Source organism: Nyctibius grandis, chromosome Z, assembly GCF_013368605.1.
Source record: "Nyctibius grandis isolate bNycGra1 chromosome Z, bNycGra1.pri, whole genome shotgun sequence".
Taxonomy (NCBI): Eukaryota; Metazoa; Chordata; class Aves; order Nyctibiiformes; family Nyctibiidae; genus Nyctibius; species Nyctibius grandis.
Window position 1 is genome coordinate 19,568,139 of NC_090695.1, and position 24,477 is coordinate 19,592,615.

At 40.3% G+C, this 24,477-nt stretch overlaps 1 protein-coding gene across 4 annotated transcripts in view; it reads right to left on the reverse strand.

Annotated features, from left to right (window-relative positions):
• PDE4D (phosphodiesterase 4D) overlaps positions 1 to 24,477 on the reverse strand; it is a 564,892-nt gene that overhangs the window by 44,856 nt on the left and 495,559 nt on the right. For all 4 annotated transcript variants that reach the window (XM_068422799.1, XM_068422800.1, XM_068422802.1 and 1 more), the window contains one exon: positions 12,086 to 12,198. In XM_068422799.1, coding sequence (XP_068278900.1) covers positions 12,086 to 12,198 — 113 coding nt within the window. The remainder of the gene's footprint in view (positions 1 to 12,085; positions 12,199 to 24,477) is intronic.

Consider the following 24,477-nt stretch of genomic DNA (forward strand, 5'->3'; position numbering starts at 1 on the left):
AAACTGAAAACACTGTTTCGCTTTTATGAGGAGCAGCTGAGGGAACTGGGCTTGTTTAGTCTGGAGAAAGGGAGGCTCAGGGGAGACCTTATCACTCTCTACAACTACCTGAAAGGAGGTTGTAGCGAGGCAGGTGTCAGTCTCTTGTCCCAGATAACAAGCAATAGGACAAGAGGAAACAGCCTCAAGTTGCACCAGGGGAGGTTTAGATTGAATATCAGGAAAAATTTCTTCACTGAAAGGGTTATCAAGCAGTGGAACACGCTGCCCAGGGAGGTGGTAGAATCACCATCCCTGGAGGTATTTAAAAGGTGAGTATATGTGGTGCTTAGGGCCATGGTTTAGCGGTGGACTTGGCAGTGCTAGGTTAACGATTGAACTCGATGATCTTAAAAGGTCCTTTCCAACCAAAATGATTCTATGATTCTATGTGTACTTGTAGGGGGGAGGTCCCTTTGTGCACAGGGAAATCACGGCCAAAACCAAAAGGTACTGTAACTCTCACACTGCCCATGCATCACTTCTAATGTATCAGGGTTTACCCACCATACAGTAGGAAACAAATTCGCCAACACTACTTTGTGGCAATAAAGCTTACAAACAATAGCCAAAGATTCACAATACTGCTGACATACCCAAGAACTCCAACCACCTGCAAACCCAGCAGCAGCAAAGCTTAAAGCCCAGTCATTATCCTTCAAAATCATTTGCAGAAGCACACAGCAAGGCAAACCTTTTTTCCTCAAAAAAAAAAAAAGAGTTATCACATCTTCCAAAAAAAAAAAAGTTCAGATGTTCCTTGTATTTGTCATTACTTATCACATCCCCAACAAAGTTTGGCAAATTTCAACCATGGAAAATACACTCACTGCTCAAAAGTTTGCATGCATAAAAAAAAAAAATCTATTCTCTAGTCCATCTTGCCCATTTTTCATTAAAACGTGCTCAAAGATGCTCAAGTCCACAATGTCTACCTGGCAGCCTACTTCTCAGTTGTTTCTGCTCTTCAAACTCTTTCTTGCTCTATTAATCAAGCAGCACTATCCTGATATTTCTTTTGTTCTTACACTAACCCCTATTGTGTCTTCTGCTTACCATTCTTTCCTGCTACTTTTCCAGTGTCCCAAGGATGAAGTTTGTAGAAACACTGCTAAAGTGCACAGCCAAAATGTCACCTTGGGTGTTTATCCTTTCTTTGTTCAGATCAGCTCTGAAAACTAATAACGGCTTCCTTGTGTCAGCGAGTACACATGAATCATATTCTCACTTTGCAAAAATTACTCCTCATTTAGACCACCCTTTGAAGCTCCAATGGGTGGCTGATGTATTACAAAAATCATTATTTCTACATATAAGACATCTTCAGGGTGAGGTACCTGTCGGTTTATATTTTACAGCACGTAATACACACCGATACCTTAAGAAAGACTAAGAAAAAAATATCTGGCACCTTCATTTCCAGACCCTGCAGTTAAAACGACTTTTTCAGTACCAGCTGGTGCAGTGTTGCCTTCCTGAATCTACTGACTCACAGCAGTATACAAGGGAAGGGTATTTCATGATAAAATTCTATCTATCTGCTTGGTGGTCCTGCTCTTAAAATTTGACTCATGGTAATTAAAATACCAGTATTGCTAGTCATTTTGCTCTTGGCTATTAGAAAAGACATCTCTGTTACAACTGTTCATTTTGAATCTCAAAAAAATCAAGTTTATGAAAATGTTAGTATCTCAGCTGGCAGTGTGAGGTTGTCTGTAATTCTGGGTAAAATCATTGCACTAAGGCTGTACAGTCAGCCTTGGCCACAAGATCAGATAGCCTGGTTTAAATACATTATTGCCTGCTGAACAGGTCCTTTCAAATCATGTAAGCTAATTCAATTAAAAACCACACATCATTATATCCATCAAATAATACTCCTGGCCTTATGTAGCTGGGGAGTATGACTGATGTAGCGGAATGGTTACGAGGTTGCAGTTAACCATACACATTTCCTGTAAGGTACAGCTGTTTATTCCTGAATAAAATGAACACTGACTTTGTTTTGATTGCTTTATATGACTTTGAAAAACCTGCTGGTAAATTTCTTCAGAAATAGAAACTTCAGGCAAAAAGAAAATGCCACGGGTTAGTATATGGTGCTTATGAACACAGGCAAGTGAAAGCTACCATTAACACGTGTTAAATTAGTGAGGGAGAATGATGGAGTAGCTTGAAAACCAGCCTGGACTAGTGCACATTAAACTAATTGCTGCCTCATTAACATTTTGCCAACATCTAGTGTTGATGAAAGTGAAATGTGTTCTGATGTTCAGGAAATCTGCTAATGAGGGATCTTTCTAGCTGAAAACCCAACTTACACGTGAATGTATGCAATGGGGAGTGAGGGGAATCCTGTCACTGAGCTGTGCCATGCAGACACTAACTGGACAGCATGGCTGAACACATGAAAGCAGCAGCAAGATGCTCTGAATGTGTTTCCAGACTTGGGCTGCCACAAGTGCATCTTAGCTGCTCCACCTCAGTTCCCCAACCTACAAAACAGAAATGCTTCTGATCTGTAAATTCAGTGACCTGAATGTCATGCTGTATCAATGTAGCACAGTGCAGGCAATTTTTTTTAGGCATAACTTGCAGTGCAAGTAGACAAAAAAAGGACCTTAAAGATCTGTGTTGTTTCATAGGTGAAAAGCTAATTCAGATGTTGATGTTATGTGCTTTATATTCTGGGCTGTTTTAAATAGATCCATAAGCTACTTCAATACTTTCTGTACAAATTAGAAACTATCCTTGACCAAGAAAGATGAACTATTACTATGCAAAACTACATATGTATATTAATTGCAACTCTGACACTTCTTACCTATTGTAAAAGATCAAAATCAATACAATTTAACTGGAAGGTCTACTTCCTGTTGAACTTTCCTTTGTCCTCTTGCTTTCCCTCCCCAAATAACACCAATAGCAAAAATGCATAAACTGTCAGCCTTTCCCATAGCAATTATGAGCAGAGGGTTTAGTTAAACATTGTCTTGCCGAGGGGTCGTACAGAAGCATTCAGTCAGCTCAGTTTCACTAGCTGATCACATATTAGTGGGTTAAACTTAATCAATAGAAGTAGCAAGGTGTTTAAATTTTACTTGTAGATAAACTCGTAAACAGGCCCCGCACATCAGCTTCACTCAGTGTTGCTCCGCTGCCTGTGATTTACGGCAGATGGTACTACTGACCGTTCAGCTCCGTTTCTGCACCCGTAGCAGGCAAGCAGATCCAACGACAGGCAGAACTGGCCGGAGCACAGCAGTGTCTCCCCTGGCTGGAGATTCCGATGAAGCAGTAGTCCCCATCGCAGCACGGCTCCGCCACCAGGCAAGCAACAGGGCAGCCACAGCGATGCTGCAGCTAAACAGCTCAGAGGTGAACCCCAGCTCAACAGGCAGGTGCTGGCCACGGTTTCAAGGCAGGATGAGTAGCATCACTTTCCATCGTGCCTTAGCTTGCCTGCGTTCAGTTTTGCAGCTACACGGGGGACTGGCTGGAAGTTAACTAGAACTGGGATCAATTTCTATGGAGATATGCTCTATTTAAAAAAAAAAATCAGAACAGGACCTATTCATCCATAATACACTTAGTGCTATGGTAAGTCTCCTAAACATGGGAAGTTTTGGCAGATGATACCAAAACCCCTACTAACGTAACTGAGACAGGAAAACAGTTTCTTAGTGCAGTTTTTTTATGAGGCAGAGGCTGAACTGACATTTCATCAAGCATCAAATTCATCGTACCAAAACTTTATGTAATAGCAGAAGCTGCCTCTTACTGGAAACACAAAATGTATTAAAAAGCAAAAAAAAAGAAAAAGAAAAAAGAATGGCTGCTGCTCTCCAAAATGCTTTGTATCTTGCAGTCTAACCTTGATTACAGCAGCACACTACTATGAATATAATGCAGGAGTTCTTGGCTCTAAATACTGTCACAAGGAGACACAAGTATTTACATATTTATCATGCCTTTCAGTAGCCATGAATTCCACCTTTACTTTTATGCAAGTTATGAAGTGCTCATGTCCATGAAGACTTTTCCAAGTAAAACCTTTGAAAAATAGATCAGTATTTTTTGTAAATGTCATGAAAATGCACAGTGATGTTTGCATTTTAATTTTAAATAATTCAACTGCTGGAAAAACACCATAATTTTCAAACCGTCTATTATGATGGTTGAAAGTAATGTTACTTTCCCACATCAAGTCATGTTAGTTGCTCCATAACATTTTGTCTATATTATTCTGTACCATTACACTAAAAGGAAAGAATCTTTCATACTGTGGTATTTCCTATGATTAAAGAGGCTACAAAAGGCTGTTTGTGTGCTGGTATGGAGCATTTGCTTATATTTATGGAAAAAAAAATCAAGTTATTAGTGACTGGAAAGCCACGCAATCCTAGAAGCAGCTAAAAAGCTGAAAAGTGTTAAATCATGGCAACCCCCAGAGAGTCATCATTCCTCTTAGGCAGCACTCACATCCAGGACTTTAAGAAGCAGCAAATGAGAGATGCAGAAAACCATTATTTTTTCCTAAAATTTAAAGTACAGACTGAATCCACGAGATTAAGGATTCCTAACGTTTTGGAGCCTTGAAATGCCAGCATTCTTGGTATTGACCATTATGGGTCAACTCTACACTCCTTTCTGCTGGCGCAGAACAGCATAGCCTGTGCAGTGTATTTCTATTTGAGACAAGCCCCGACAAACATCAGAAGGGGCTTACCCCACCACCCAATTAAGATGTTTCCAAATCACAAACGCCTGCTCATCACAGCCCAGGGAGGTGAATGTTTGCCATCATGTACCCACACAAGAGAAGGGGCTGCTTACTACTCAGACACCTTGAGTCTCACCCACCGCATTTGCTTCTCTCTCAGCAACAGACCTACAGCTCTATCACACCACCAAAGCCCCCACTTACTACCCCTGCAGAAGAACAGGGCATTTCATGATTTTTCTCATTTGGCACCAACCCAACAGCTCCTATGGAAGCAGCCCATGTTGGCACAGAAGAGATTCAGCTGAACTGGCACTGCTACTCCATCCACTTGTTTCTGAAAACATGGAAGTGTTCAAAAATGATAAGGAGGGGTTGGTGCAAGTCATCTGCACAAGAGCAAGTTTCACCCCTTATCTCGCTGCAGCACATCCTTGTGCAATACAGCCAGTAAAGTGCTATCTCCTTGTTACATATATACATATATACACCCCCCCCCCCCCCCCCCCCCCCTCACTCATCACTGTGGTTAGCCAAGGGCAAGTCTGCTGCTCTCCAGAAGCATGAGTAGTCTTACATGGGAACAAGCAAGGCTGTGCACAGGGAATTGCACTCCAGCCCAGAGGTCTTAAAATCCTCTTGGGCTGGCTTCAGCACATGAGAAGGGAGGAGTATGTCTGTGAAGGTACTCCTTCCTTACCTCCTCAGTCCTCTTTTACTCTTCTCTTGTTACGAAGTACAAGAAAATTGGGGAAAGCACACAAATATGTATTTATTCAAATTCAGGCTCACCCCTTTATCGGTATCCCTTTACTCTGTCACTGAACAAACTGAAATCCTTAACGAATAAAAAATTTCCTGATGCTGCACTCAAGATTTTTCTTGCTAACAGCTGCCACTTAATTGTAATCTTCATCAGAAGTAGCACCCTCCAGAGCTAACCAAATCCTCGGATTTTCCTAGAAAGATCTGGGAATCTAAAAACCAATTAAACTATCATGTCAGCCAGCCAAGTGCTATAGCATTGCCAGACATTGTATAAGAGGACTGTCACACAACAAAGCCCATCAAGTTTTTCATCTGCATACCCAAGCTCTTCAATTCTGAGAAGCAAAACAGAGATGCTGCCTGCTCAGCAAAAATTTAGTCATAACAACAACAAATTTCTTTTCTACTGTTATGTTTCCAGCACATGTTTTACATGTGCAATAGCTGAAACTCAAGAGAATGACTGATGTTTAAATCCTCTTAAATGGATATGACAACATTATCCTGTCCCTTAACTAGAAATAGGTCACTAATCAGTGGCTATGACAGAAGAGGACAAAATTTTACTCTGGCTGAGCTTCCATGTTTGGAAAAAGGATTGCAAAAAAAATATAGTCCTACATATGAAATGTAATTTCTGAAAACAAGCTCCTAACTGTGTGAGAAACCTGTCCACAAAGTTGGCAGCAAGAATTCAAAACAGACAACACTAAAAACTAGTCTGTTAATAAGAGACTGAGCCAGTGGCACAAACCATGTTTACTAGTTCTAGACTCAGTCCATCTAGGCTCCTACAAAATTACCGACCACCACAGCACTTAAGCTTTTCCACAGAATAAGACAAAGATAAAACAGATGAATGGACTAAATCAGGAGCCAGAGCCTGTAGTCAGCTCCATAAATTCTGGGCATGGAGAAACCCACAGAGCTGCTGTCAGCCTGCGGGAACATGATGCTGCTTCTCCATCCAGTGGCTGGTGCCTCTGAAGAGCTGCCAAGAGGCAGGAGGTGCTTCCTGGCCCTTCTCCTCTAGCCCCAGTAAGGGCCACCAGGAATGCGGGCAGCAGGGCTCTCCTCTGCCCCTGGGAAAACCCAGCGGAGGTAAAACAACTCTTCTGTTTGAAGCGTGTTAGGGAATTTATATCCGGTCCATTATTTGAACAAAGTAACTAGTTTAGTCTCACTCTTTCTCCAGGTATTATGCTAGTCAGCTCCCCACTGCCTGTGTGAGCCCTTTAGTGCTATAATGGAGGAAAGGAAAAATATTTTCAAGCAGCATGAAATTGTGATTACAAACCAGCTCAAATTGGCAGGGAACTTCAGGAGAGAAGTAACTGAACTGATTTCAAGCTGTCTTTGTTTCCTTCAAGCATAATTTTAATTTACATTAAATGTTTACAGCTAGGTAATTTTTTTTTTAAATAAAATATCATTAAGATTGTTTGAACATACATAATGGGTGACAAGTACAGAACTATAAACATAAATCAAAATCCCACTAACATTTGCACCAACTGTTACGTTAGCATGGCCTTTAGAAGTTGTTTGGTAACACTGATGCTTTGGGCATCTTCAAAGCACTCAAAAATCTCAGAAAGGTTTTTTCAATAGCAACTAGCACTAGTAACAGTCTGTAAATAGACTTCTGCTTTAATCTGTTACACATACTGGTATACAAGTTGGAGACCTATAAGACAGTTTATACTTCAAAAGTAGTTTCATAGTTACCACAGTCAAACTAAATGAAATTTAAATATTCTTAGCTTTGATACCTAAAAAAGCTTCCTGGAGAAAAGGCATTCACATAAGTTTATAATGGCAAAGAAATACCCAGTGAATGACCTTTCCCAAACTCTTGTTCGTTACCAGTTATCAGCAAATCCTGCAAAAAAACTATAATCTACAGTAAACTTAAAACTGAAACAGAAGCAACATGAATTGAAACTTTTTCCATGTCTAAATTCAGATACTCAGACATACAAAAGCAACAACTAGGGATGTTTGCAAAACCATGATTACAGAAGTGAAAATACACTTTTGCGTATCAGTTTCATTATAAATATTCCTCCACATTTGACTAATCTACAATTAATGCTGTTTAGCAGAAAGTGGATGCCACATCTTTACTATTGGCAATCTTCATCTATTTGTCTGTCACAGAATAACTCTCAGATCCAGAATCAGGGACTTAAACTAGGTACTGCACACTGGAAGAGGATAGTTCTTCTCCCATAGAACTTAAAATCTGTTAATTTTTGCTTTAATCTTGGTCAGCAGAAAAAGAAGAGGGGGTTATTCATTTAAATAAAAAGAGCAAATGATTCAAAAAATAAAGAAACATCACTCTGCAACCTGGAAATTTTAAAAAGGTCATTTGCTTGTAAAAGTGTATCAGAGTGTACCTGTGTCTAAAGTTAGAAATCACAATCAGCAAGCTAGTACCCACCAAAAAACCTATGCTTTTCAAGACAGGTATTACAGTTCAGTTTAGCAGAAACTGATATGGGTTAGCATCTCTGGAAATCAGAACAGTTAAATATAGGCATCTAATTATGCCTTAGGATCCTATCTTTAGTGACCCAAACTGGTAAACTATTTCCTAAAATGAATTTCTCTGTTCAAGTAAGTATCACTTAGAAAAACACAAAAATAGAGCCACGGTTCACTGACTTTAGCCAATAATAACAGTACATGGTATAGAAAATCAGAAATAGGTCTCAAAAAAATGAAAGCCATTTTAGCTGATTTTTCAAATTTAAGGTGTTTCTTATTTATTTTCTAGTTTCAGAGCCTTTCAAGACTTTACAGGGTTTCTACACGAGTATGAGGACGGGAAACTTCCTGTGCTTTTAAAAACAAGCTGAGATTCTCTTGTTAAGTACCCAATTCCAAACACTGGTAACTTAAGAAAACACCAAGTACTGTAATATTCATAACAACATAATTACAACTGGCAATACTTTTAAATACTATGTCCTTTCGAAATCAGATTTATTTACGAACTACGCCTATGGGCGCATCACAGATCTATCCGCCAGTTACTTCATGTGCAATGCTTCCAGGCACTTGGAAATCTGCTTATCACAGGGATGGCTGGGAAATGGAACATCATCTAGATATTACAGCCATCCTGGTGCAACTTCGGCAGCTAAGCATCGTGGCTGGCTTCCTCCATAGCCGACCTAGATCACTTTTTCAAAGTTTTGGGGGTTACACTTACTGCCACAACACGCCAGGGCTCATCGGGAGATTGTGGAGAGCACCCTGTGCCTCCTCCTTCAAGCAGTTTTAAGCAGGCAGAAGGATCTTTTCATGTATCTGCATCATCCCACTTCCAGTCATCCAAAGCTGTGAACTGGCACGTCATAAACTACTGCTAATTGAGCATGAGGGGCATCTAAACAAAATAAACACCCTTGGATTGGGATATGCTAACGCAAGTCCTACGCAGGCATTAGTGACTGTAAGGGGATTCCACACAGACGCAACTGACCGTTCAGTCTGCCAACTCACTGCACAGAGAGGGATTGGAGGTAAGACTCGCTCCCTGGCCTACTTCAGGCATTCAAGACACACAATACTGTTTCCTCCCTGGACTTTTTTCCTCTACTATGGCAGTCTTTGTACGATGAGCAAAATCTCTTACCTGGTGCAGAGCTCAATTCATATGCCACCCTTTATGTCTTGCATATGTTCACATAGATAAGGAAAACTAACACTGACAAAAGTGCTCTTATATATAAAAAAGGGGGAAATACATAAGGGAAGTATCGGAGAGTCTGGGAAAAAACCCAATCAACCTTGCAGGATGATTCTTAAAGAAACCCAGAGAAAGGGAAAGAGGGAAACATGGTGAGAAACCATGCCCTGTACCAACAACGATCCTTTTCCTGATTTATCTCACCCGATTTTACAGGACTTACCTCTCTTAGGACAGAGAATTGGTTACTCTTGAATATTCACTGCTGTACTGAAATCTATGTCCTCTGCCTTGAGCAAAGTTTCTCTACTTCAGCTTCTCTATAAACTAAAATAGTAAAATTTACCTATATGCCTCATAGACATGTTGCAGTTTGCAGTTATTACAATAGGAGGTGCTGTATAAATGCCAGATACTTTTTATAATCAGGAATAAAACGATTCTTTAGAACAACCTGTTAACATACCTAAAATTAAAATCCTCCTCCACTAAATTTTTTTCACTTTATTATATGGGCTTGCTGGTTTATACTCAAGATTGTTCACATTACACTTAATGGCAATGATTTACTTTTTTTCTTTTAATTTCTTTAAAAAAAAAACCTAAACCCCAAAACAAACACTGAAAGATGTCACAGATTTCTATAAAATGGGGGCAGATTTCCCAAAAAAAGGAGAAAAAGTTTACTGTAAAAACTGAGTATGACCTGCAAAACCAAACAGCAGCTATTCCTTCCCAAGATAGTAATACCAGGCTCTTCTCAAATACTGCAACGTGAAACAGTAAGTATCAATAAAGTGCTTTAGACATGTACATCCATATTTCATAGATCAAGCAGACTGAGGCAATACGTTACTGCAATACAGAATTCCAGTTTTGATTGTAAAGCTTGGCACCATTCTTACTGACCTTCAGATAAACTATGACAACTAGGCTTACCCCATTGGTCTGCATGATCTTATGTTGAAAACAAGATGAAAAACTTTTTCTGAATCACATTTTCCTTTTCATTTGAATAGACACATGTGAAGAATGTTTATCCTGTAATCTATGGCAAACAATTATTTAACTACCTCAAACAAATACAAACAAAACATAGTATCAGAGGTAGCAGCTTTGTATTTACTTAAAGGTGCAAAGTAGTTGTCACGTTTTATTTTAAAAACGGATCCTCTTTAGGTAAAAATATACTTGGCAAAACTTAAGCGCGCTGATTCGCAATTAGTTTTATCTTATTCTAAAAACAGCCTGCCCTCATTATTCATAAAATACACTGTATATCCTATTTGTTTTAGAGAGGTAATAAATAAATACTTTAAGAAAGTCCACAATCTTGTGAAAAGTGGCTATACAGACATCACAAATCAGGGAACCGACAGGTGTTCAGACTTCTTAGCAAGGAAAGTTCAGGTCCTACATGTTGGTCTGATCTTAACTCCTTTTGGAAACCATGTCACTAGATTCAAACAGTGCTACAACAAGACTCAAACTCTTGATTTTATAACTTTCTGGTACATGTGCAATATGCCCTGAATAATGAGATCTTTCAACTGGCAATAAAAACTGAAAACGCCGTTCTGAGAATAGGGCAACGCCAGGCAGGTAACTCTTAAAGCTGAGATTTAATTGCTGCTAAGAGTCTCCAAATACAAGAAAAGCACAAGAGATATTATATTATGGGACTAAACTGCACAAGAGTGCAAACACCTCACACGCAGACTGAGTTGAACACAGACTTAAAAACAAGTCAATAAGAAACAGCAGATATTTGGTGAGGGTAGTCAAAGCAGGATAGCAGAATTTTAAAAGGGCAGAAGCCAAGCCAAAAACATTTATTATTTTCTGACTTTAAAAAAATTCTAATTGCAACTAAAATAGTTAAAAGATGCTAAAATATAGATCACATGCTGCTTTTGAAGATGTGAGAGGCAAAAGCAGCCTATTAATTAAAACTTTCTTTTTCTATATCATTGTACATGTAGCTCCCCAAATACTCAAGAATATCAGTTGATGACAAATATAAAAATAAATTCTGAAGCGAGACAGCAGGCTTATTAATTCAGCTTTAAAAGTTAACTCTGAAATGTAGCTACAAAGCAAAATCACGAAAGAAAGCGTACCTACGAATGGACCATGTGGAAACTCTACTTCAAACTGCAATACACACACAGAGCTCAGATACCAGCATACAGGCCCCGGCTAACACGCATCCTCAACTTTCAGTAAGGGCAGGAAGGGCGCACTTCAATCTCAGAAACACACCTCTATGTCTAGGCGTCTATCGTTACTATTGTGATGGCACCTCTGTTCTGAGAATGTTCTTTCATAACAAGCCGTATTTATGCGAGCTGCTAGCTTTACTGTTTACAAATAAAATTCAGTCTGCAGCTGCCCTGGGATCGAGAACTACCTTTATCACCTTTTCATGCTACTTTCTACACCATTTTCTAGGAAAGATTCCTAGTTCAGAATGGGAGGCTGTGAAAAGAAAGAGCAGCCAAAAACAATCTCCTTTTATTTTTAAATTGAGACACACAATAAAACAGTGTAGCTCTCCAAGACCTGCGCCCCTTTCACAATTTGTCCAGAAATTTAAGAAAACCGTGCACAAACCACAACAAAAGCCTTTCCTGCATCCGAGCGCGCGCAAGAAGCCTGTTACATCCCGCAGCAAGTTCCTCAGCCCGGGGCCGCTTCAGGCGGCGGCCCCCTCCTGCCGAGCCGGGGCTGCCCGCCCGGGGGAGATCAGCCGCGCCGCAAGCCCGACCTCCCCCCGGGCTGCCCGCTGACCCCCGCGCCCGCCCTGGGGCGATTGGAAGAGCCGGGGCGGCGGGGCCGGGGCCGCGGGCTCCTACCTTGTTCGAGGCCATTTCGCTGACGGAGTGCCTGGTCTGCAGGGTCTCCAGCTGGTCCAGGCACCAGTCCAGCTCCTCCAGGGTCTCGCTGGCCAGCTTTTGGTAGGCCTCCTCTGCGAAGAGACAGGGAAAGGCGTACTCAGTTCGCAAGCGTTTCACAGGGCTAACGGCGAGTTCCAGCGGGTCCATCCTCCGCTGCCCGGTGCCCACACATGAGTGCTGCTCCCTCATATTGCCAGCCCGGGCAGCGGGCGGCGCGGCTCTTCCCCTCCGCCGGGCCGCGCTCCTCTTCGGAGCCACCGGGGCAGCGACCGGCGACGCCGGCAGAAACTTTCCGCCAGCCGGGCTCGCCGCCCGCCCCGGCCACAGCGCCGCCCCCTTCGCGGGCCGCGCCGAGCTCCGCGGGCGCGCAGCGGCCCCGCGGCGGCGGGAGGCCGGGCCTGCCCTCGGCGGGGCGGCGCAGGCGAGGATGAATCAGCGCGGCCGCCAGCTGCGGGCACCGCGCTTCCTGTTTTCGCAGCTCCGCCGGCGAGAGGGCTGCTGGCGGCGACCCGCCGCCCCCCCGGCGGTTTCACACACACACCCGCCGCCGGGAGCCGCCGCGCGGCGGGGAACCCCGCAAAACCCGGCACGGAGCCAGCCCCGCCGCGGGCACCCACCGGCCGCATTGAGCCGCCATCCCTGTATTTCCTTACCTACCCAAAGGGGTACCATGAGAGTTAATTGGCTAATATGAAGTGTGGGGAAGATGTAAAAACACGTGTAAGTGATCGGGATAACGGTGACCCGCCGAAGCACTAGCTGTTACTGGACCCAGCGAAACAATATGGGAAATGGACCCAATAACGGTATGGAAAGGCATGGTTTAACCAAAACTGCTACATGTCACATTGGAGCCAACCGTCTTAAAAACTTGCAGAAGTTTCACTTACAGAGAGGAAGACATTCCCTTCTTCAATATCTCTCCCAGCAGGAGAAGATCTGTTGGTATGCAAGTATTTTCAAAAAATGATCCCATGTCCAGGGTGCGAGCCTCACCTACAAAGGCTGGCTATTTTTTTTTTTCTGATGTAGATCAGAAGGGGAAAACGCTTCTCCACACGGAACTCGCAGCTGAGTGAGCTTTAGCCCGGGCACGCTGTCTTGCAAGCTGAGCATCTGAAACGTCAAGTTTTGAAACTCCTGGCATGCATGCTTCTGGATCAGCTACGTGCAAACGTCACTCCAAGGTAGAGAAATGTTTGTTCAGTAGGCTTGTTATTGCCATCTAAAACATCTTAACTTGTTTCCCATCAAATTAGCCTTATTTTCAAAATGTCAGACAAGCAAAAAATCAGGCAAACAAATTAACTAAAACTCCTTTTTAAATAAAACACCCCAACATGGACTACTGCCAAACAGCTCAGTGCGTTACTGCTCAACATCTAGGATACAAGATTTGTATCTTCTTCCATTTCAGAGCACATGTTCAAAAACTTCGGGTTCCTTCACAGCTGTTAAACTTTGCATACTTGTGGCTACTGCAAAAATTTGAATAATGTCCATTCACCTCTGGAAAAAGGCAATGCAAGAAGAAGTTTGGATTGAGATTAATTAGCAGAACCATTTAAAGAAAATTTTGCAGTGCCTGCCTGTATCATGATTAACCTGCCACTTCAGTAAACACAAAACTAACCCATACTCAACAAAAAACATCCCCATTGAATTGTAAACACTGTCTTTTGGATGTGTCATACTTACTATAAATGCTATCTGATCCAAAAGAATTCCCCTGGCAAATAAAGTCAGGATTTTCCAGCCTGTCATCCATCAAAAGAATCTGTGATGTTCTGCAACGCAGCAGACATCACAGCTCGCTAGTTCTTGAACATGACTGGTTTACTGACCTCACAGTATAGATTTCATCAAGATCAGTACTGGAAATAGAAGAAACTTTGTTTATAACATATTTGTAAGTGTACTGAGTTAAATGCTTTTGATGAAGCTAATATATGCATAGTTATCTGATGACCTTATACAATGATTTCATTGAGGATAAACTGCATAATAAAGTGAGGTAAAACGGATCTGTCTGACATTACTTTGTTGCTAGCCGGCAGCCTGCCCTTCAGCAGTTCTTGAAAATCAGATATTGGGAAACTTGTGTTTTTCTTCACAAATGAACATCATCCCTTCTAATACTTCAGAGACTCAGAGGGTAAGTTTTTTCTGAGAAGTACGAAAACAACAAAATAAACTTGAGGGATACCATATTTAGGCAAAAGTAATAAAATACTCAGTTTGTTATTTATTTTAAAACTTATTTTTCTTGTTATCCATGTAGCAATAATACATACTACCAACAGCACCTTACATTCAGAAATCTTTATCCACCATCCACCTTCCCAGTATATCTCAAAGTAATTAGAAACCAGAATCCATCACTCACAAGTAAGTCTCATCACCCTTAGGGTGTTTCTCACGATCTGTCATTTCTGACTCCCCATACTTCGAGAGCCTGTGGCTGCCATGGGGACCCGACTGACCACTCAGACTAAGTAAAATTCTGATGGCCAATGCTAGGCTAAAGACTTGCCAGACTCAGCACCTCCTGCCAGTTCTCAGATTGCAGAGCTGTCAGGCCAGTCCCGATAGCTTAAATGGAAATAAAAGAGTTTCTAACTGGTGACAGAGTACCCATCAAACAAGCATGCCCGCTTTGTTCCCGCAGTTCTGAAGGGCAGAAGACCATAGGAAAGCTTTTTTCTGAACATTACTGAAGCTCTAAATTTGGCCCACGCTTTTGTTGTTATACAATGTGGTGGAAAGTCTTGTGGAGGTTAACAGCTTTTCAAGCATAACACCCCATCACCACTAAGCTAGGAATAAAAAAAATAATTATCAGCCACACAGCTTTGACAGCCTCATAACACTGTTTCTGACCTCTGTGTTACCTCTAAGGTAGCACCCTGTAATTCTTTCCAGCCAGGACTGATGTACTAATCAGTTTTTTTGGTATAGGCACATGATCAAGCTCCCCCCCTCCCCGATGATGAAGTCCTAAAACAGATTAACTTCTGTAAAAGACCGTGGTTTTGAAATTTCAAAGGTTCTTTTTGTATCTCATTAGGCTTTAACAAGAGGGAGAGAAATACAGTTTCACACCAGCTGATTTAACAATTTGCGTGTTATTTCATATATGCTTTTAGAAAAAAGGAAGTGACAGCAAATGTTCTCTTTACAGTTCAGATTACTACAAACAATTCCACCACGTGTAGCTTTCAGTACGGTATGTAGAAAAAACAAATGAAAGGCTAGCAGAAGGAAAAAGCTCAGCCATAATCATTTGGCATTGCACACCTATCTTTTTAGAAAGGTTGTTCTACTGTCTGTTTTTATGAAAGACTTGATTATTAGCACAGCTCCTAACACAACACCAGAGATAGCTGTACTTGTATTCACACCATTATTCAGGAACAGCTTCTGTACAAAATTTTCAAACGGGAAAATTACTATATGGCAATAATTAGGAACAGTGTCCACTTCGCTTGATGGTTCATCATGATTTTCATATACAGCGTCCTACTATTCCCAGAGAACAAAAAGCAATAGCCGACTTTTCTACTAGCGCTCAAGTGTGTTTGCACTAATAATATATATAATATATAAATGAATATAAAACATAAAACTATTTATTGTTGAGTTCAGAAAGATCGACAGAATAGAAGATGATGATGATGTAAAAACTGATGCCCTCTTTCCTTTTTGTTTCTGGCCCTACAACCACATTAAATGAGGATCCAGGAAAAAAGGTGGGTTTTTTCCCCCAACATTTTGTATTTTTTCATGGTCTTGGAGGAATCCACATATGCTATATAACTCTATACCCTAAGACTGTATTTCAGAGGCAAAGGTATGAACAACATGTGTTTATGTTCTTACAAAACAGAAAGGCTGCAGGTATCTATGAAGAAGTTATTGGGCTCTTGGAACAAGCCTATTACAGTTAGTTCAGAGTAAATAAGGCACTTTTGACTCTTATAAATATAGAACTTATCATTAGGCTCTCACTATGTAGTTCAGTTTCACTGCATGGGGTTGAGGATGTTACTTGTGCTGGCTTCCTCTGTTTTTTTCTGTTAAACATTTGGTCTACTTCTTGGAAAAAGCTTTGGAACGAAGTTACTCATGCTGATATAATTTGTTCTACAGTCTAGAAGTATTTCTGTATTAAGTATTTGCAAATTCATCCTAAGAAACAGTCTTGCGATGCCAGGCTATCAGAAAAGTATCTTTCATTGAAGCCAAGCAGGAAAACACACAGTCAGTACATACAGCATATTTAAGTAACTTAGTGCTTTAATGACAGAGCACATCAAAATGTTTGTAGTGTAAACGTTTAAATCCACTCTTTTCTCTTATCAAATATCCAATAAGGCCAAATGAATGTTCTTATGTTACCACACATCCCTATCCAGTGCTCCCTTCCCCTCTCCCCACTTTGGCAAAGGACTAATACATTCGTTACTCCACTGCCTGTAAAATCTGTCAGAAGGACCACTGTCACTCACTCCCTGGTGAAAAGAAGTAAGCCCTTCCATCAAGCAATCAACCTTGCTCAAAATAAAGAAAAAGAGGAAAGCTCTTGATTTTCAAGTAGCAAAATGTCCGTTGCATGCATTTTTATTGCTTTCTTTCAGGAACAAACTGCATTTTGAGAAAAGGTCTGTTTCTTTTTTAAATCTCTTCTTTTTCCCTACAGTTGTAATTGTGTTGATTCTGTACTCTGAGGCTTGTGAGCAAGAAGTTCAACAATGGATTCATTGCTTAAGCTGCTTTCTTATCCTATTTCTTGTATCATACAAAAAATATTCTTTCTAGGTGAGAGGATGTATCCTCAAGATCAGTTCCCCCTCTAGCTGTAAAACGGTTTGTTTCTGAGGAGCATACTGCTGTTGATTCAGCACAACGAGAGAAGTAAGAAATTTTCAAAGTAGAACAAAATTAGAGGCATTGGGCACAAACTGAAACACAAGAGGTTCCCTCTGAACATCAGAAAACACTTTTTTACTGTGAAGGTGACCAAGCACTGGCACAGGTTGTCCTGAGGGGTTGTGGAGTCTCCATGCTTGGAGATCTCCAAAAGCCCTCTGGACATGGTCCTGGGCAACTGGCTCTAGGTGTCCCTGCTTGAGCGGGGGGGTTGGACCAGACGACTTCCAGACGTCCCTTCCAGCCTCAACCATTCTGCGATTCTGTAATTAAATTAGCAGTTGGAAAAAAAAAAAAAAAAGCCATTTTGGCAAAAAGTGAGTGCTTCAAATAGCTACGCTGTCATGTTTTCTGTTCTGTAATAGTCTCTGACCCTAGTAGAAGGGATCAAAGGATATTACATTGTCCTCATCAGGATTTTGCTGAAGAGCTCAACTCATATGTATTATTCTGGGTATTACGATGAAAACAAGAAATTCAAATCACTGAATTTATATGTGTAAAACTTTACTGTTAAAAAGATCTACTAACAATTTTGTTTTCCTACTTTCTTAGAACATATGATAAGAACACAAAGGAATAGGTCAAGCTTTTGTCAAAAAACAATACAAGCCCATTAGAAACCATCAACTTCATTTATAAGCAGATTACTGCTGGTTTCATCTGAGATGTCAATAGCTCCAAGACCCAGAAACTCTGTTCTCTCACAAAATCTTTATTACCAACTGGAACTTGTTTAGATCAAGCTGAAATGTGAAAACTGGGAGTCCCATCTGGGAAAGAATTTCAGGATCCCTGTTTGGTTTTGAGAGTTCCGCAAAAACTTTACAAATGCATATTCAGAAGTCACTGCAGAATAGAACAAAAATAAAGATACCTGTAAATACCAGAACTAACAAGGTCTGTTTCCCTAAGCATTTGTGTCTTCTGGTTCATTTGACTTCTGAACTTCATGGCACCAAACGGTGCAGACTGAGCTCACGCTATATTAAAAAATTATAAACACCAAAGTTTAGGAAAAGCTTCAGCTGGTCTTTGCCAAAGAAATCTCAATAGAATTCCTGGTGTCTGATAAAATGGGAAAGCCGAATGAAAGCTCTCCAAGAGCTGACGCATTCATATTGGCTCTTCTCCATCGAAATCCTCTGGTGTCTAACAAGAAATGTGCTCAAACTGCAGGTTTTATTTTCTTAAAAGACAGTGTTAATAGGCTCCTCTATAAAGTTACCCATTTTTACATAGTTTATATTTAATAAATTCCATAAATCACGACCTCACTATCAGATTTAGCTAACAGTGGTCAACGATTTCAAAAGTTAATAGTTGGCTGTTAGTAATACACACTTGTTCCCTAAGGAAAGCACTCTAAAAATGTCCCAACTGGTTCTGGTGGTAATTCTAATTTGAACCATATTAGCATGATATTGATAAGACAAACTAAATGAACTGATGGGAAGAGAGAGCAGCTGGAGACAGGCTTTATCTCAGGGCCCTGAAGATTTCAGGAGAGAGGAAACCTCTCAGCCTTGCCCCAGTTGGGTAGCAGAAAGCCTGCTCTCCTTCCAACAAAGCAAAAGGAGAAATACAAGAACTCACAACTTCATTAATCTTCATTCCTAAAAGCAGCAGAAAGGGCAGTCGCAGGAATGAACTTTCCTCCTTCCCTTTTATGAAACTGCTCTTCCCTTCACACCCAGTTAGCTGGGGTATATTTACAGGGCACAAATGGACTACACTTTTGCACTCTTCCCTAAACTAAGAACACAGGCAACCAATAAAGATCACTTTTAGCTTCAATATTCATTTAGGTTTCAATGCTTCCTTCTCAGGTCAAGTGATGTCTGAATCAGCCTTTGGGCTAGCAGCACACTCCATACCACTGGACTCTTGTGCCCTACTAAAGGTAATGGAAAAATGTGAAGTTTGTGTCTGAACGGATATTCTTGATAGATTATTCCCAGTGAGTATGTGCTGAAATCAGACCCTCACTCTATAAAATCTACAGATCATCTACTGCATCCCCTGTAAAATTCCACACTTATCTCTGACACTGCTGAAGAAGTGAATTATCTCTTTGCCTACAAATTATAAGACTAAGGGGGTGGATAAACTTAGCTTGGTTTTAGTAAGAGAATTCTAACAGAACCTTTACTGTTATCATAAATATTTTTATCTCTTTTTAGTGTCATTGTTTATTAATATATTCAAAATATTATTATAGTAGTGCCCAAGAGCCCCATTCAGGATTAGATCTCATTAAATAACAGATGGTGCAAATACATCAGAACTGTGGATCTTCTCCCCCAGTTTTTTAAGCACAACCTCACTGCCTACTTATGCTGGTTTTAACATAATACCGTTTCCACTGGTTTGATTTTTGGCTTTTGCGGAGGAACACAAACACTCCTTTGGAAGTCAGATATGCCTCACTGCTATTAGATTTATGTCATAGATAAGAAACCCACACTTTAAACTGAATGAACTGTGTTAGTCATACAATTTCTTTACACTGGACAATGAGTCAATCATTATTTCTGCTACACTTCTGTGTCATAATGCCTCAGGAAATTATCCTGGAGGCTACTAACTCTCGAGCTGACATTGTAAGTACCAGTCACTGTTTCTGTGGCTGTGAAAAGGCCAGGCTGGGAGATGGTTTGTTTTGGATGACAGGTAGGCAACAAACGTCATCCAGCAAAACCACAAGACAGCTCAACCTGCTCCTCCATGCGTCGAGTTGAAAACTCTACAAACTCTGTGTCAGTCTTTCCATTACAGCAAATTTCATCTCTTTCACAATATTCATTAACAGTTCATTTCCCTAAAACCCAAAGAAGGATTTTTTTTCCCTCATATTTTCTTTTAGAAGCCCTGCGCCAAACGCTCAGCACTGATTTACGTGGTGCCACACTCTTTCACATTAACTGACGGCCTGCTCCTTATTTTTAGGTAGATGAAACAGATCAAAAGTAGGGCAAGAGCAAAAAGGTTCAGGTGAGATACATTACAGTAATGATTAATCCACTTAATTCTGGAGCTTTTTTTTGAGAAACATCGCCCAACATACTCTTGTCTCCTCCCATGGATATAGGTCAAAACTAGAACTGGAGGGAAACTTTTTTCATCTCAGAAAATTTTTGAGATTTAAAAAAAAAAACCAAAACATATACATATCATACTCTACAGAAGGGTAACACCAAACTGGTTCATTTTTTTTTTTCCCCTGAAATGCAATAAAAGAATATCATTCCTTAAAATAGCCTGATTATTATGCAACTGTCCTGGAACAGAGAGGGTTCAAAATTTTGTACTAGTTTCCCACATCCTGTGTGAGTATCCTAAATGCAGGGTTGTTGACTATTTTTGAGGTGGATCTGTTGCTTTTTTTCTGCTCAAGTTCTTCTGGTATGGATAAATAACAAAAAGGAAGCTTCTCCCCTCCTAGCCCTGCAAATAATCAGTATCTCTGTGGTTCAGCTCTTTACTTATTTATACAAAGTGGAGCAGCTGCAAGAGAAGATGCTGAGATGCACATCACAACTGCATTGTTTGAGATTCCCTCCCTTCCTTATTATCATGAGGATGGGGAGATACTTCGGCCTGGGAATGCCCTTGTATTGCTAGTCTCTTAACACTCTCTAAGGGAGCTCAGAATTTTTTTCCAGAGTACACTTCAGTCATAGTGGTACAATTCCACAGAAGTTTTTGGGTTTCGAAAATGATTATTTTCTAGTGAAAAAAAAAGCTAAGATTTCTGAACTTCTGAAGATAATCACCTACATTTGGCAGTCGGTCTGGGATCTGAGCAGAGGCAATTGCTACAGGTTTCACAGTGCTACCTGGGGCTCATGTGCAAATTTACCCTGAGAATGAAGGAGCCTTAACAAGCTCAATAATTATTCCTCATCAGTGCTGCAAAAGGAACTTGGCACAGTAACTTCTTTCTCAAAATGTTTGATTTCCTAACAGCAAGAAAGAGCACTGTGGAAGAAAGACCTGTACTTTGTGACTCAAATCATCATTAAAAGCACATTGTCCTTAATCCTAGGACACTCATCTATGCAAAGAGATGATTTCAACATATCAACAGGTTCTCTTCCCCCCCCTCCCTTTTTTTTTCCTGAGGTTTGCTAATCATCTTTTAAGGTTATCGTCTTTACCAGGTGAGCTAGAGCTGTCCCAATTTCAAAACATCACTTTTGTAAGACTTTCTCATCTACATAGCTTTCAAAGGAAATACTAAATCATACCTAAAGAAACACAAATAACTGTATTTTTCACTACGGATAACTTCTTTCCTCTTTGTGCAAAAACCTGTAGCTGGACCCTATAGCTCTGTCCCAATATCCTACACAAGAACTGCACTGTCTGTTCTAGGATACAAAACCAAGTAGAAATCCACAGAGCTACATGCGAAACCATTAAATCTCTGCAACTCAAGGTATCAATATGAAAGCAGCAGGAATATACAGACATTGCAGTAAGAGGGTAATCAGTTATCCAGGCCTGGGAGATCTCGTAAAAGTAATCTGTGGGTTTTCTGCCAGCAGGGAGGGTTTAATCAACGGAAATCTCCTCTGCTAAAGTGTAAGTGTAGATTAACAAACCATATCTAAATTATATCCACTTACATTACACTCATTTTGCTCAACACTGACACACAAGAGTAGTGGCACGGTATTTACAGCTTGGTACAGTGCACTGCACAACTGGTAACAAAAAGCTATATAGATTATAGGACCTACCTGAAGCTGATACCAGACGGTTTAGTGAAAGTAGGCCTCAGAGTAGGCCCTAAAAGGCCTGCTCTGTGTAACCTTTAAACAGAACCAATTTTCCTTTCAGTGATTTTCCTTTCAGCTAAAATAACTGCACTTTCTGAAGCTAACTGCATGTTTTGCAGACAGTGTCTGCTTCTGGCACTGATAATGCTTAAAGTTCTGGCGGGAATGGTATGCAGAAAGACTCTTGCTTGTGCTTACTCTTAGAGAATCCAAGGTCTCTGTCAAATCTTCATTAATTACAAAGAAGGGCTAAAGATAAACAAGACCGCGAAGAATGACGTGATTCACAACTCTGATGCCAAGAGAAGAGATAAATCCTGTAAGAACCAGAACAGTATCTTCTCCTTGGAGCCACCTGTGTGTGCATCAGCCACGCTTGCCCAGAAACGGCATCATACAGCATAACTATGGGGGATCATGACCACTATGGACCACCAGGGACCACCAAAGACCCCCATGAAAGCCCCTCAGAGACACAGGCCACATGCGTAATAACTATGTAAATACGACCATTAGTTCCAGGAATTAGAATGAATATGCATAACCCTTCTGGGAAATTTGATGCATATGTATGTAACCAGCTGATACATGCTTTGACTAACACACTATATGGGATGCACAATAGGTGGAGCGATCCCCTGTGCATCCGGCGCTGTAATAAAGAGAATGCCTGCTTCTTAACGCTACATGGTGTTAAAAGGTTTATTCCTGATTTCCTTGACAAAACTACAAGAGCAGTTTAGCCAGGAACATTTTCCCAGGCAAGCCAGCCATGCCTATAAACACCAGCTTCCTATCTTGACAAATAAATAATATTTTAAGCTGCCAGCCATGTGACTGCCTACTAACTACTGTAGCTTAGTGTTGATTTAGAGGAAAGGACACTAACACCTGATTTAGGAGCACCTTTTCCCACTGCATGTTCCTGAACGCACTGTGTTGGTGTGACACAACATGACTCTACATTTCCTTTGAGATCTGACAAGTTCAAAACTTCTGATAAAATGGTTTTATTCTGCTTGGCAAAGCTTGCTTAGTCATCAGTTAGAATGAGTTTCAAAAGCACTGGTTGTTTCTTCATAACTTTTTAGCTAATTCTAAATTAACTAGATTTATGTGCGTAGTTTGATAAAGCAAGTGATGCTGTGCCCAGGCAAATCAGCACTGCCTTTTTATTGTTTGTTTTTTTCAGAATCTATTTAGCAACCTTCCATGTTATGGAAAGTTTGCTATGATATGGTGCTCAGGTCACAGGAAGTTTTACTACAGCTCAGTTTCTTTAATTCTTGCTTCTGAATATGAGAAGTTTATAAAACAACACGAAAAAGCGTCAAAAAAGAGGCAGCACAGCACAGCACATCTCTCAAGAGTAAGCAATGTCAGTCATTGCTAAACAGGTTTTCACAAACATACATTTATTATACTTTCATTTGTATTTTTGTATTTTGCAATATTGGTTCATTAATTTTAATTCAGTACCACTTTTGTAATTTTTATATATAAAAATTCATATATATAATTAGTTTTTTTCCATGCTAGTCATACTTTCATAGATCTCTATCATGTGTGATAAACATTTTTATGCACATCTGTCCCTTCAAAACCTGTATCAAATTACCTGGTCCTCAAACATGGACCATGGAGAAATGTCCTCTTCCATCTCAGCCATGCTCAATAATAGCTCCTTGCTATAAATTACTAATGTCACCACATTGCTGGTAGAAAAGGTTCAAAAGAGCTAATATGCTTGAACCAAGAAGAGCTAAGACAGCTCAAGCTGTTTAAATTGCTGATCTGAGCTAAATTAGCTGATTTTGTCTGGAGTATATCAGGAAGCACATGCAGAAATTATTTCACTGCAAAACAAATTCAGGCAGTAACTATTAGCAGCCTGTAGTAACCTCTGTGATGAGGACCTGAAAGAGGACATCTGCCTACGGCTTTAAATAGTGATATTTCCCTAAAAGCTCAAAAAGAAAACAAAGTAAGACCTGTGGTCCTCCTCAGTTCTCAGGTTCTCAAGTCTCAAGACCAGCTTGAGAACAACTATGCTTGTTGCTCTATTTATTCAACAGAAAAGTAGTTATTTCTCACAAGCTGACGCAATGAACATCGGTAGCTTTACTACAAAGTTGTTCCTGCAACCCCATAAAATTTCCCATATACATACTTTATTGTACAGCTATTTATTCAGGAACTATTAAAAACATTTTCTCTCTTGCATAATTCATCTATATCCATAGAACAATTATTGGTTACATCTGAGACTACATGAAAAAAGTGAACACCTTTTATCTTTTCACCAGAATTACCTTTAAAATTCAAAGTATTTTTTGTTTCATGAACCATCTCTACGATCCAGGAAAAAAGTATAAAACCCAGGAAATTAAACTTTCTGAGAACTCATCTATACACCAGACCTTTGGCTACATGCAAAGACACATACTGCATTAGCATAAATGAGTGGAAGCAATTCACAAAATACTTTTGGTTTTGGATGTCTGCCTGTGTTTAAATCTTTTGGTCAACCTCAACCAAACCTAGCAGAGATGTAGAGATTTCAAACATACTAGATTCTGGCAAGTTTCCAGAAAATAAGTCACCAGCTAAAGGGAAAATCTTTATTAATGCCTCTAC